The following is a 12094-nucleotide window of genomic DNA, read 5'->3' on the forward strand; positions in this document are numbered from 1 at the left end:
ATGCCAATTAGATGGCTTTTTAGAGCAGCCCACCAGGGAACTAGGCAGAAGGCTGAAGAACAGGACCTCAAGGGTGACGTTCTCAGGATTGCTGCCAGTGCTACGTGACAGCGATGGTAAGAATTGGAGGAGATGGCAGTTGAATGCGTGGCTGAGGAGTTGGTGCAGGGAGCAGGGTTTTAGATTTTTAGATCATTGGGATCTCTTCTGGGGAAGGTGGGACCTGAACAGATTGGATGAGTTGCACCTGAACTCGAAGGGGAGCAATATCCTTGCAGGTAGGTTTGCTAGCATGGTTCGGGAAGGCTTAAACTAATTTGCGAGGGGGATGGGACGCAGAGCGATAGAGCAGTGAAAGAAGTGCATGGAGTAAAGCCAGATCTAACATACAGAGAGGCTTGAGGAAAGAGAAGCAGAGTAAACGGTGTAAAGACAGTAAGGTAGAAGGGCTGAAATGTGTGTACCTCAATGCAAGAAGCATCAGGAACAAAGGTGATGAACTGAGAGCTTGGATACATACATGGAATTATGATGTAGTGGCCATTACAGAGACTTGGCTGGCACCAGGGCAGGAATGGATTCTCAATATTCCTGGATTTCAGTGCTTTAAAAGGGATAGAGAGGGTGGAAAAAGGGGAGGAGGGGTGGCATTACTGGTCAGGGATACTATTACAGCTACAGAAAGGGTGGGTAATGTAGCAGGATCCTCTTTTGGGTGGAAGTCAGGAACAGGAAGGGAGCAGTTACTCTATTAGGGGTATTCTATAGGCCCCCTGGTAGCAGCAGAGATACAGAGGAGCAGATTGGGAGGCAGATTTTGGAAAGGTGCAAAAATAAGAGGGTTGTTATCATGGGTGACTTTAACTTCCCTAATATTGATTGGCACCTGATTAGTTCCAAGGGTTTAGATGGGGCAGAGTTTGTTAAGTGTGTTCAGGATGGATTCCTGTCACAGTATGTGGACAGGCTGACCAGGGGGAATGCCATACTAGATCTAGTACTAGGTAATGAACCGGGTCAGGTCACAGATCTTTCAGTGGGTGAACATCTGGAGGACAGTGACCACCGCTCCCTGGCCTTTAGCATTATCATGGAAAAGGATAGAATCAGAGAGGACAGGAAAATTTTTAATTGAGGAAAGGCAAATTATGAGGCTATAAGGCTAGAACTTGCGGGTGTGAATTGGGATGATGTTTTTGCAGGGAAATGTACTATGGACATGTGGTCGCTGTTTAGAGATCTCTTGCGGGATGTAAGGGATAAATTTGTCCCGGTGAGAAACATAAAGAAGGAACCATGGGTGACAAGTGAGGTGGAAAATCTAGTCAGGTGGATGAAGGCAGCATACATGAGGTTTAGGAAGCAAGGATCAGATGGGTCTATTGAGGAATATAGGGAAGCAAGAAAGAAGCTTAAGAAGGGGTTGAGAAGAGCAAGAAGGGGGCATGAGAAGGCCTTGGCGAGTAGGGTAAAGGAAAACCCCAAGGCATTCTTCAATTATGTGAAGAAAAAAAGGATGACAGGAGTGAAGGTAGGACCGATTAGAGATAAAGGTGGGAAGATGTGCCTGGAGGCTGTGGAAGTGAGCGAGGTCCTCAATGAATACTTCTTTTCGGTATTCACCAACGAGAGGGAACTTGATGATGGTGAGGGCAATATGAGTGAGGTTGATGTTTTGGAGCATGTTGATATTAAGGGAGAGGAGGTGTTGGAGTTGTTAAAATATATTAGGACGGATAAGTCCCTGGGACCTGACGGAATATTCCCCAGGCCGCTCCACGAGGCGAGAGAAGAGATTGCTGAGCCTCTGGCTAGGATCTTTATGTCCTCGTTGTCCACGGGAATGGTACCGGAGGATTGGAGGGAGGCGAATGTTGTCCCCTTGTTCAAAAAAGGTAGTAGGGATAGTCCAGGTAATTATAGACCAGTGAGCCTTACATCTGTGGTGGGAAGACTGTTGGAAAAGATTCTTAGAGATAGGATCTATAGACAATTAGAGAATCATGGTCTGATCAGGGACAGTCAGCATGGCTTTGTGAAGGGCAGCCTGATAGAGTTCTTTGAGGAGGTGACCAGGTATATAGATGAGGGTAGTGCAGTGGATGTGATCTATATGGATTTTAGTAAGGCATTTGACAAGGTTCCACACGGTAGGCTTATTCAGAAAGTCAGAAGGCATGGGATCCAGGGAAGTTTGGCCGGGTGGATTCAGAATTGGCTTGCCTGCAGAATGCAGAGGGTGGTGGTGGAGGGAGTACATTCAGATTGAAGGATTGTGACTAGTGGTGTCCCACAAGGATCTGTTCTGGTACCTCTACTTTTCGTGATTTTTATTAACGACCTGGATGTGAGGGTAGAAGGGTGGGTTGGCAAGTTTGCAGATGACACAAAGTTTGGTGGTGTTGTAGATAGTGTAAAGGACTGTCAAAGATTGCAGAGAGACATCGATAGGATGCAGAAGTGGGCTGAGAAGTGGCAGGTGGAGTTCAACCCGGAGAAGTGTGAGGTGGTACACTTTGGAAGGACAAACTCCAAGGCAGAGTACAAAGTAAATGGCAGGATACTTGGTAGTGTGGAGGAGCAGAGGGATCTCGGGGTACATGTCCACAGGTCCCTGAAAGTTGCCTCATAGGTGGATAGGGTAGTTAAGAAAGTTTATGGGGTGTTAGCTTTCATAAGTCGAGGGATAGAGTTTAAGAGTCGCGATGTAATGATGCAGCTCTATAAAACTCTGGTTAGGCCACACTTCGAGTACTGTGTCCAGTTCTGGTCACCTCACTATAGGAAGGATGTGGAAGCATTGGAAAGGGTACAGAGGAGATTTACCAGGATGCTGCTTGGTTCAGAAAGTATGCATTATGATCAGAGATTAAGGGAGCTAGGACTTTACTCTTTGGAGAGAAGGAGGATGAGAGGAGACGTGATAGAGGTGTACAAGATAATAAGAGGAATAGATAGAGTGGATAGCCAGCGCCTCTTCCCCAGGGCATGACTGCTCAATACAAGAGGACATGGCTTTAAGGGAAGGGGTGGGAAGTTCAAGGGGGATATTAGAGGAAGGTTTTTTACTCTGAGAGTGGTTGGTGCGTGGAATACACTGCCTGAGTCAGTGGTGGAGGCAGATACACTAGTGAAGTTTAAGAGACTACTAGACGGGTATATGGAGAAATTTAAGGTGGGGGCTTATATGGGAGGCAGGGTTTGAGGGTCGGCACAACATTGTGGGCCGAAGGGCCTGTACTGTGCTGTACTATTCTATGTTCTATGGAAAGGGCAATTCTGGATATGGTGTTGTGCAATTAACCAGATTTGATTAGCAGCTTAAATTAAAGTAATTTAATTATGAGTGGGTGGAGAGGAGACACTCCTCCTGAAGTCGACATGCATCTCCACGAGGGCATTCATCTCCGTACATGGAGCCCAATCTGCTGCCTATTTCCAGCAATGTGGTTTTGTTGTTCAACCTGGCAGAATTCTACCAATAAAACAATGCAAGACTCTATCTACCTTCAAGTATCCCTCTCATCTAAGAGGAATAAATATTTATTACCATTATTAATTCAAACAAAGATCATTGTGCTGTAAAGTGTTTAATTAAGTAGTAATATGTCGCTCTGCAGATTAAGTAAATTGGTGCTATCATTTTATAACTTTAAAATATATCTCCTGCCTTTCAAAACTGAGATAGTCAATACTGGAAGTAGTTAACCTCAGCAAACATACCTGCATAAGCTCAAATATTTCCTTCTTTGTGCTTTTAGGTTCCAGAAAAAATCCATAAGGGTAGGAGCACTTAAGGATACGCCGTGTTTTCAAAAGCTCATGTACTGCTTCTTCAATAAAAGTTGTATCTGGAGAGACTCCTTCAACTATTAAAATAAAACGATGTACAATATATCCAGTTTCTCTCATGGAGAGATAACATGCATAAAGCGAATCAATGAAAACAATTTTTAAAATCGCCAAAATGCAGCAGGCTGCAAGATTTTCCAAGCTTATGTCTTTTATAGGGCGCACAGGCAGCCATAAAAGAGCTTGTGCCATCACTATGTTCACAGCACTATATGTATGAAGTGTGAATATGGATACATCTGTTTGTTCTGATTTAGGTTTTATTCACCAACAGTAATAAATAATGTAGCCGTTTCCAACTCACCCGGATCAGAGAATTTACTAGGCAGTAAATAAGACCACATTGTTTGGGTTTTATATAATAAACATAAACATTACATAAAAATGAACAGAATCAGCACAGGAAACAGCAGTGAAGTGGTTACTTGAAAACAAACCAAAACTGCTCAGAGACCGAGTATGGGGGTTGGCATTGTATGATGCGCTTCCAAAATAACGAATTTCCAAACTGAAGAAAGTACGTTTGATCCTTTATTACGAAACCAGCAAAGGTGAACAACTTTGTAGTGATAAAAATACTAACAAAACTAAAAATAGCAATGTGGTGATCTTAGCGTTCAAATCAGCGTAACTAAGCAGTCAAACTAAATTAGCATAATCAGAATTAGCGAAGAGCATAATAGAAAAATTATTGATCTTAAAGATCAACAAAAAATATATATAATTCCCAGTTGCCTCTAATTCTCAGCCAGACTAAACTGAACTAAAGACAAAGCATGAATATGTAACTACACTCATTTACTTCTACCATTCCCCAACCCACATGACAAATTACCCATAATAAACTTGTAACACAAAATACAATACAGACAGAAAATGGATACCTGGTCCTACAGTTTAGAACTGTGCAAAAAATTACACAAGAGGATTGTCAGTCACTTCAGGAGTAAGAAAGTTAAAATTAGTAGACTGTGCAGTTATCTTTGCTTACATTAACACATTTTTGAGAAATACTTAGAGAAGAAAAATTAAAGGAAATATTGCACAGATGCAACTCAAATCAAAATTAAGGACATACATTGCACTTGTGTAAGCAATACTTGCATATTATGACATATGTCACGTTCAAATGCAGAAGAGTAGTGGGATAGCACATAGGAATTTTTCTTCAGTACAGCTTTATCATTGATAGGTGGGTATAATTACAGTGCCATGTTTAAAGCAAGCATATTCCATTATGTAGTCACTAGAATTTATAATTGGGAAGATCTTTCTTAAAAGAAAAAAGTGAGACCTTCGAAAAGTGCTCTTTCTGAAAGCTGACAAATGCTCAATAGGCCAAACGTCCTATACGCTACAAAAATCTGAATAAACTACACTAATTTGCTTATTAAACGCAGCCAGGTCAGAGTCATTTCAGGGATGCAGCCAGTTTATGAAAGCTGATCATTTTATTTATTCCACTTACCACCTTTTAGAGCTCTGCTTAATTGTTCCATCTTTTCTTTGGCAGTTTTCAAAAGACGTTGCTCTAACTAGTACAGGAGATAAAAAAAAACAACTCATTTTTTATTTGATTCAAAAGGTGGCAGCAATGAGATAAATATTCTTTCTACGAGATACCTTATAACTATGCTCATGGTTCTTAAATCTTGAATAGTAGTGCATAAATCTGTCAAGTTCCTGGAATTTCTTGTGCTTTTTTTCAGCCTGAAACACAAGACATATCATCACTCAAAACTGTACGCTGGATTTGTACTTTCAAAATTTAAAGAACCAGCAGAGTCTGAAGATAAACGTGTTAGGATCGCACTGTAGAATTAATTACAATGAATTCAAAAGTAAACATAGAGAAAAGTCCAATTTTTTTTAAGGACTTACTAACAGATTCTTGGCTGTCAATCATTTTTACAAAGCATATTTTACTGATACTCTGTCAATGCCCTTTCACTTCGTTCTCCCCATTAATAGACCCTGCACCCATCCTTGCCTTCCTCAGACTTGTGATTTAAAAGAACAGACCCCCATGTCTGGAAGAAAGCAATAATGACAATGATTTAGTTCCTTTAATATATGGGGCATTATACTACAGTGTATATAAACAAAATGAGACCAAGCGACAAGAGTCAACTCATTAGATTTTATGGCTTATGTTAAAAGATAAGTGATGTTTAGAGCAGGAATTCCAGACTTGTGGCAACAGTGCCATCAGCCACTAAAACCTACAAATGATTAAAATCATTAAAAAGTGCAGACATCTCTCAGAATGGGCAACCTTCTAAAGAGGTATATAACATAAAAGCACGAATCAAGTGGACAGTAAGAATCTTGTCCCCCTGGCAAGGGTATCAAAAAAGGGTGTAATTTCAAATAGAGGAGGCAGAACATTCAGATACACATCAACTGTATTTAATAAATATTTTATTCTTGCATTCATCATCATTATCATCAGGTGCCATGCCAGTTTGAGCTTTGACTGCCATGGCCCACACACTCCTGTTTCGAGTCAAGTGGATGAATTCATTGGTATTCATTTCCAGTTCTCTGGCTGCTGTCCCCATCATCATTTGTCTTTGTCTTCCTCCTGCTTTCTTCCCTTCAGTCTTTCCCATAATTACCGTGCATTCTAACTCCTCTTTCCTAATCACATGTCCAATGAAGTTACGTTGCCTTTTCATGATCTCACACATTATTTCTCTTTTTGTGTTTGGTCTGTTCATGACTTCCTCGTTAGATATTTGTTTCGTCCATGATATCCTTTGCATCCTCCTCAAAAACCTCATCTCTGCTGCTACAATTCGTTTCCTCATGTTACTAGATATTGTCCAACATTCTGAGCCATATAACATAACTGGATAAATGTAACATTTCAGTACTCTGAGGCAGGTTGTCATGCCTAGTTTAGTATTGGTCAGTATACTCTTCATTCTCGTAAAGGTGTCTTTTGTCATCCCTATTCTTCTTTAATGTCCAAGTTGCATCTGCCATCTGATGTCACCCAGCTTCCTAAGTAGCAAAAGTTCTGTACTTGTTTTATGTCTTCCCCGTTTATTCTCAGCCTGCAGATAGGATTCTCCTTTTCGGATATCACCATACATTCTGTCTTTTTGCAATTGATAGATAGACCCATTTTTACTCTTTCTTCAACAATTATATCAATTAAGTTTTGTAGTTCTTCCTCCGTACTTGCAATTAACACAGTGTCATCTGCATATCTAAAATTATTGATGTTTTCACTGCCAACTTTGATTCCCAAGATGTCTTTTATTTTTTTGTAATATTGTTTCGCTGTATATATTAAATAAATCAGGGGAGAATACACACCCTTGTCTAACGCTTCTTTTGATTTTCGTAAACTGACTCACTTCTCCATCTCGTCTTACTGCGGCAGTTTGTTCCCAGTACAGATTTCTGATTTCGAATCTAGATCTAGCGTTTTCTGTAATATTTCAAATAACTTATTGTGCTGCACTTTATCAAATTCTTGCATTACGTTCTTTTATTAAGTACATTTCAACTCACTCAGTTAGATGAGTTGAAATATGTTTACTTTAATGTGAGATGTATCAGGACAATGGTGATGGACTTAAGAGCAGGGAACTATGATGTTATGGCCATTACCGAGATTTGGCTGTGACAATGACCGCTGGATGTTCCAAGGTATAGATGTTTCAAAAGGGACAGGGAAGGAGGTAAACAAGATGGGAAAGTGGAATTGCTAGTCAGGGATAGTATCACACCTGCAGGAAGGGAGTACATCGCACAGGGATCCTCTACTGAGCCAGTGTGGGTGCAAGTCAGAAACCAGAAGGGAGCAATCACTCTACTGGAAGTATTCTATAGTCCATATAGGGCATGACAGATTCTATAGGCAGATTTTGCAAAGGTTCAAAAATAACAAGGTTGTTGTGGGTGACTTCAATTTCACTAATACTGAATGGCACCTTCTTAGTGCATGACGTTTAGCCAGGGCAGAATTTAAGTGTCCAGGAAGGATTCCTGTTGCAATAGACAGACAGGCCAACTAGAGGAGAGGCTATAGTGGATCTGTACCAGGTAATAAACCTGGTCAGGTGTAACAGATCTTTCAGCAGCGATCCTGACCTTCAGCATAGCCTTTGTCAAGGGCAGGATCAGATGGTATGGGAAAGTATTTAATTGGGAGAGGGCTAATTGTGATGCAATTATGTAGGAACTTAGGAGCATAAATTGGGAACAGATATTTGCAAGGAAGAGTGCAACAGAAACGTGGAGGTTGTTTAGAGAGCACTTGCATAGGGTTCTGGAAAGGTCTGTCCTGTTAAGGCAGGGAAAGGATGAAGAAACAATGGTTGACAAGAGAGATAAGACATTCAGTCAAGAAGAAGGAAGCATACTTAAGGTTTAGAACAGACAGGGCTCTTGAGAATTATAAAGTAGCCAGGAAGCTCAAGAAGAGACTTAACAGAGCTAGAAGGGGACATAAGAAGGCTTTAATGAGTAGGATTAGGGAAACCTCAAGGTAATCTATAAGTACATGAAGAACAGGAGGAAGACTAGAGTGAAGATAGGACTGATCAGGGGTAAAAAAAAGAAATGTACCTTGAGTCTGAGGAGATGGGGGAAATCCTTAAAAAATATGCTGTTCAGTATTCATCAGTGTGAGGGACCTTGATGAATGTGGTCAGCCTAGAACTGACTAATGGGCTGGAACATGTTGAGGTTAAGAAAGAGGCAGTGTTGGAACTTTTGAAAACATTAAGGTAGATAACTCCCCAGGGCCAGAAGCAAAGAGAAGAGCTTATTGCACCATTGGGGAAGATCATTGTGTCCTCACTGGCCACAGGAGTAATACCATAAGATCGGAGGATGGCAAATGTTATTCCTCTGCTCAAGAAAGGAACTGATGATAATCCAGTCTGGGAATTATAGGCCTACAAGTTTTAGGTCCGTGGTAGGCCAACTATTGGGGAGTATTCTTAGAGACAGAATTTATGAACATTTGAAGAAGTACAGTCTGATTTGGGATAGGCTGCATAGCTTTCTGTGGAGCAGATCATGCTTCACAAGTCTGAATGACTTTTAAGGAAGTGACAAAATATTTGACGAAGGTAAGTGGTGAATGAGGTGACTACAGATCTGGGTAAGGGATTTGGCAAAGTTCCCCATAGTAGTTCATTCAGAAGGTCAGGAGGTATAGGATCCAGCAAAACTTGGCTGTGTGGATTCAGAATTGGTTTGCTCACAGAAAGCAGATGGTGGTAGTAAGATGGACAGTAATCTGCCTGGTCTGTGATTAGCAGTGTTCTGCAGGGGTCTGCAGATGGGGGGAGGGGAAAGAGGACAAGATAGAAGGTGATAGCTGATGCCAGGTAGGTGGAAAAGGTAAAGGGCTGGAGAAGAAGAAATCTGATAGGAGGAGAGTGGACCACAGGAGAAAAGGAAGAAAGAGGGGCACCAATGGGAGATGACAGGAGGGTCAGCTGAAGAGGAAAGAGACCGGAGTGCTGAAGAGGGAAGGGGGAGGGGAAAGGGAGAAAAACATTACCGGAAAGAGAACTTGATAGTTATGCAATCAGGTTGGAGGCTAGCTAAATGAAATATGAAGTGTAACTCCTCCACCCTGAGAGTAGCCTCATCGTGGCAAAAGAGGAGACCATGGACTAACATGTTGGAATGGTAATGGGTATCGGAATAAAAATGGCTGGCCACTGGGAAATTTCGCTTTTGGAAGGAGCGGAGGTTCTCAACAAAGAAGTCCCCAATTTACGTCTGGTCTCATCAATGCAGAGGATGCCACATCAGGAGCGCCAGATACAGTAAACTTCTGGTTAGACCGCACTTAGAGTACAGTGTTCAGTTTCAGTCTCCTCATTATAGGAAGCATGTATAAACTTCAGATGGAATGCAGAGAAAATTTACCACAATGCTGCCTAAATTAGAGAACATGTCTTACAAGGAAAGACTGAGCGAGCCAGGGCTTTTCCCTTGAGAGTGAATGAGGTTGAGAGCAGAATTGATAAGAGATGTATAAGATGAGAGGCATAGATAGAGAGCACATACAGCACCCTTTTCCCCAGGGTTGCAATGACTAATACACAAGGATCTACTTTTGACGTGTATGGAGGGAAGTAAGGGGAGAACAGATGAAAGAAAAATGGAGGGCTACATGCAAGAGAAGGGTTAGATTGATTTTGGAGCGCACTGAAAGATTGGCACAATGTTGTGGGCTGTAAGGTCTGCATTGTGCCATAATGTTCTATCATTATATGTTAATATTTAGAAAGGTGCTTAAGCAGGCAAGGCATAGAAGGATATGGACCTAATGTGGGAAAATGAATCAGAATAAGAATCAGGTTTATTATCACTGGCATGTGACGTGAAATTTGTTAACTTAACAGCAGCAGTTCAATGCAATACATAATCTAGCAGAGAGAGAGAAAACAAATTAAACAAGTTAATCAATTATGTATATTGAATAGATTATTTAAAAATGTGCAAAAACAGAAATACTGCATATTAAAAAAAACTGAGGTAGTGTCCAAAGCTTCAAAGTCCATTTAGGAATCGGATGGCAGAGGGGAAGAAGCTGTTCCTGAATCGCTGAGTGTGTGGCTTCAGGCTTCTGTCTCTCCTACCTGATGGTAACAGGAGAAAATACAATGTTGGAAAGTATCAGAGATTGATAGGTATCTGAGTAGCCAGGGCATCAAAGGTTATGGTGAGAAGTCGGGGGAGTGGGACTAAATGGGAGAATGGATCAGCTCATGATAAAATGGCGGAGCAGACTCGATGGGCTGAATGGCCGACTTCTGCTCCTTTGTCTTACGGTCTAAAAGGGCATGCCCTGGGTGCTGAAGGTCTTTAATAATGGACACTGCCTTTCTGAGACACCACTCCCTGAAGATGTCCTGGGTACTTTGTAGGCTAGTGCCCAAGATGCAGCTGACTAGATTTACAACAGCTTTTTTCAGTCCTGTGCAGTAGCCCCTCCATACCAGACAGTGATGCAGCCTGTCAGAATGCTCTCCATGGTACAACTATAGAAGCTTTTGAGTGTATTTGTTGACATGCCAAATCGCTTCCAACTCCTAATAAAGTATAGCTGCTGTCTTGTCTTCTTTATAACTACATCAATATGTTAGGCCCAGGTTAGATCCTCAGAGATCTTGACACCCAAGAACTTGAAGTTGCTCACTCTCCACTTCTGATCCCTCTATGAGGATTGGTATGTGCTCCTTTGTCTTACCCTTCCTGAAGTCCACAATCAGCTCTTTCATCTTACTGACGTTGAGTGCCCGGTTGTTGCTGTGGCACCATTCCATTAGTTGGCATATCTCACTTCTGTACGCCCGCTTGTTACCACCTGAGATTCTACAAACAATGGTTTTACTGTCAGCAAATTTGTAGATGGTATTTGAGCTACTCCTAGCCACACAGTCATGTGTATACAGAGAGCAGAGCAGTAGGCTAAGCACACACCCCTGAGGTGCGCCAGTGTTGATCGTCAGCAAAGAGGATATGTTATCACCAATCCGCACAGACTGTGGTCTTCTGGTTAGGAAGTCGAGGATCCAATTGCAGAGGAAGGTACAGAGGCCCAGGTTCTGCAACTTCCCAACCAGGATTGTGGGAATAATGGTATTAAATGCTGAGCTATAGTCGATGAACAGTATCCTGACGTAGATGTTTGTGTTGTCTACGTGGTCTCAAGCCGTGTGAAGAGCCATGGAGTTTGTGTCTGCCATTGACCTATTGTGACGATAGGTAAATTGCAATGGGTCCAGGTCCTTGCTGAGGCAGGAGTTCAGTCTAGTCATAACCAACCTCTCCAAGCATTTCATCATCTGGTGTAGATAATGTGGTGGGCTAAAGAACCTGGGTCTTTGCTGGAGAACTCCATGATTATTTAAAAACATGAATGAGAATTTGTAAATGAGATGCTGTTCATCTGGGAGCTTGTGTAGATCAGCAGTCACAAGGAACATTGATGGCCAAATCTGGCACATGAACATACGATCTTCCTCAATTTTTCAGATTTAGGAGTGTCGAATGATGTAGAATAGCCAACAGTACACTGTAATAGCCAAGCATGGAAGTAACTATTAAATGATCAAGTTCTTCAGCAAATGATGAATTGAGGCTGGAGCAGAGCATGGCAAGATCACGAATACAGAAGTTGTAGTCTTAGTTGTAGAAACTCATCTTGGGCGTCAGGGTTCAAGAACAGATTGATTCACGATCATATAGTTGCCAGGAAGAG

General features: G+C 41.7%; 1 protein-coding gene across 5 annotated transcripts in view; it reads right to left on the reverse strand.

Moving 5' to 3' along the window:
* ankib1a (ankyrin repeat and IBR domain containing 1a) overlaps window positions 1–12094 on the reverse strand; it is a 129212-nt gene that overhangs the window by 29473 nt on the left and 87645 nt on the right. For all 5 annotated transcript variants that reach the window (XM_063044108.1, XM_063044109.1, XM_063044105.1 and 2 more), the window contains 3 exons: window positions 5476–5562; window positions 5321–5387; window positions 3724–3869 (listed from right to left, as the gene is read on the reverse strand). In XM_063044108.1, the coding sequence (XP_062900178.1) occupies window positions 3724–3869; window positions 5321–5387; window positions 5476–5562 (300 nt within the window). The remainder of the gene's footprint in view (window positions 1–3723; window positions 3870–5320; window positions 5388–5475; window positions 5563–12094) is intronic.

This window comes from Mobula hypostoma, chromosome 3, assembly GCF_963921235.1.
Source record: "Mobula hypostoma chromosome 3, sMobHyp1.1, whole genome shotgun sequence".
NCBI lineage: Eukaryota > Metazoa > Chordata > Chondrichthyes > Myliobatiformes > Myliobatidae > Mobula > Mobula hypostoma.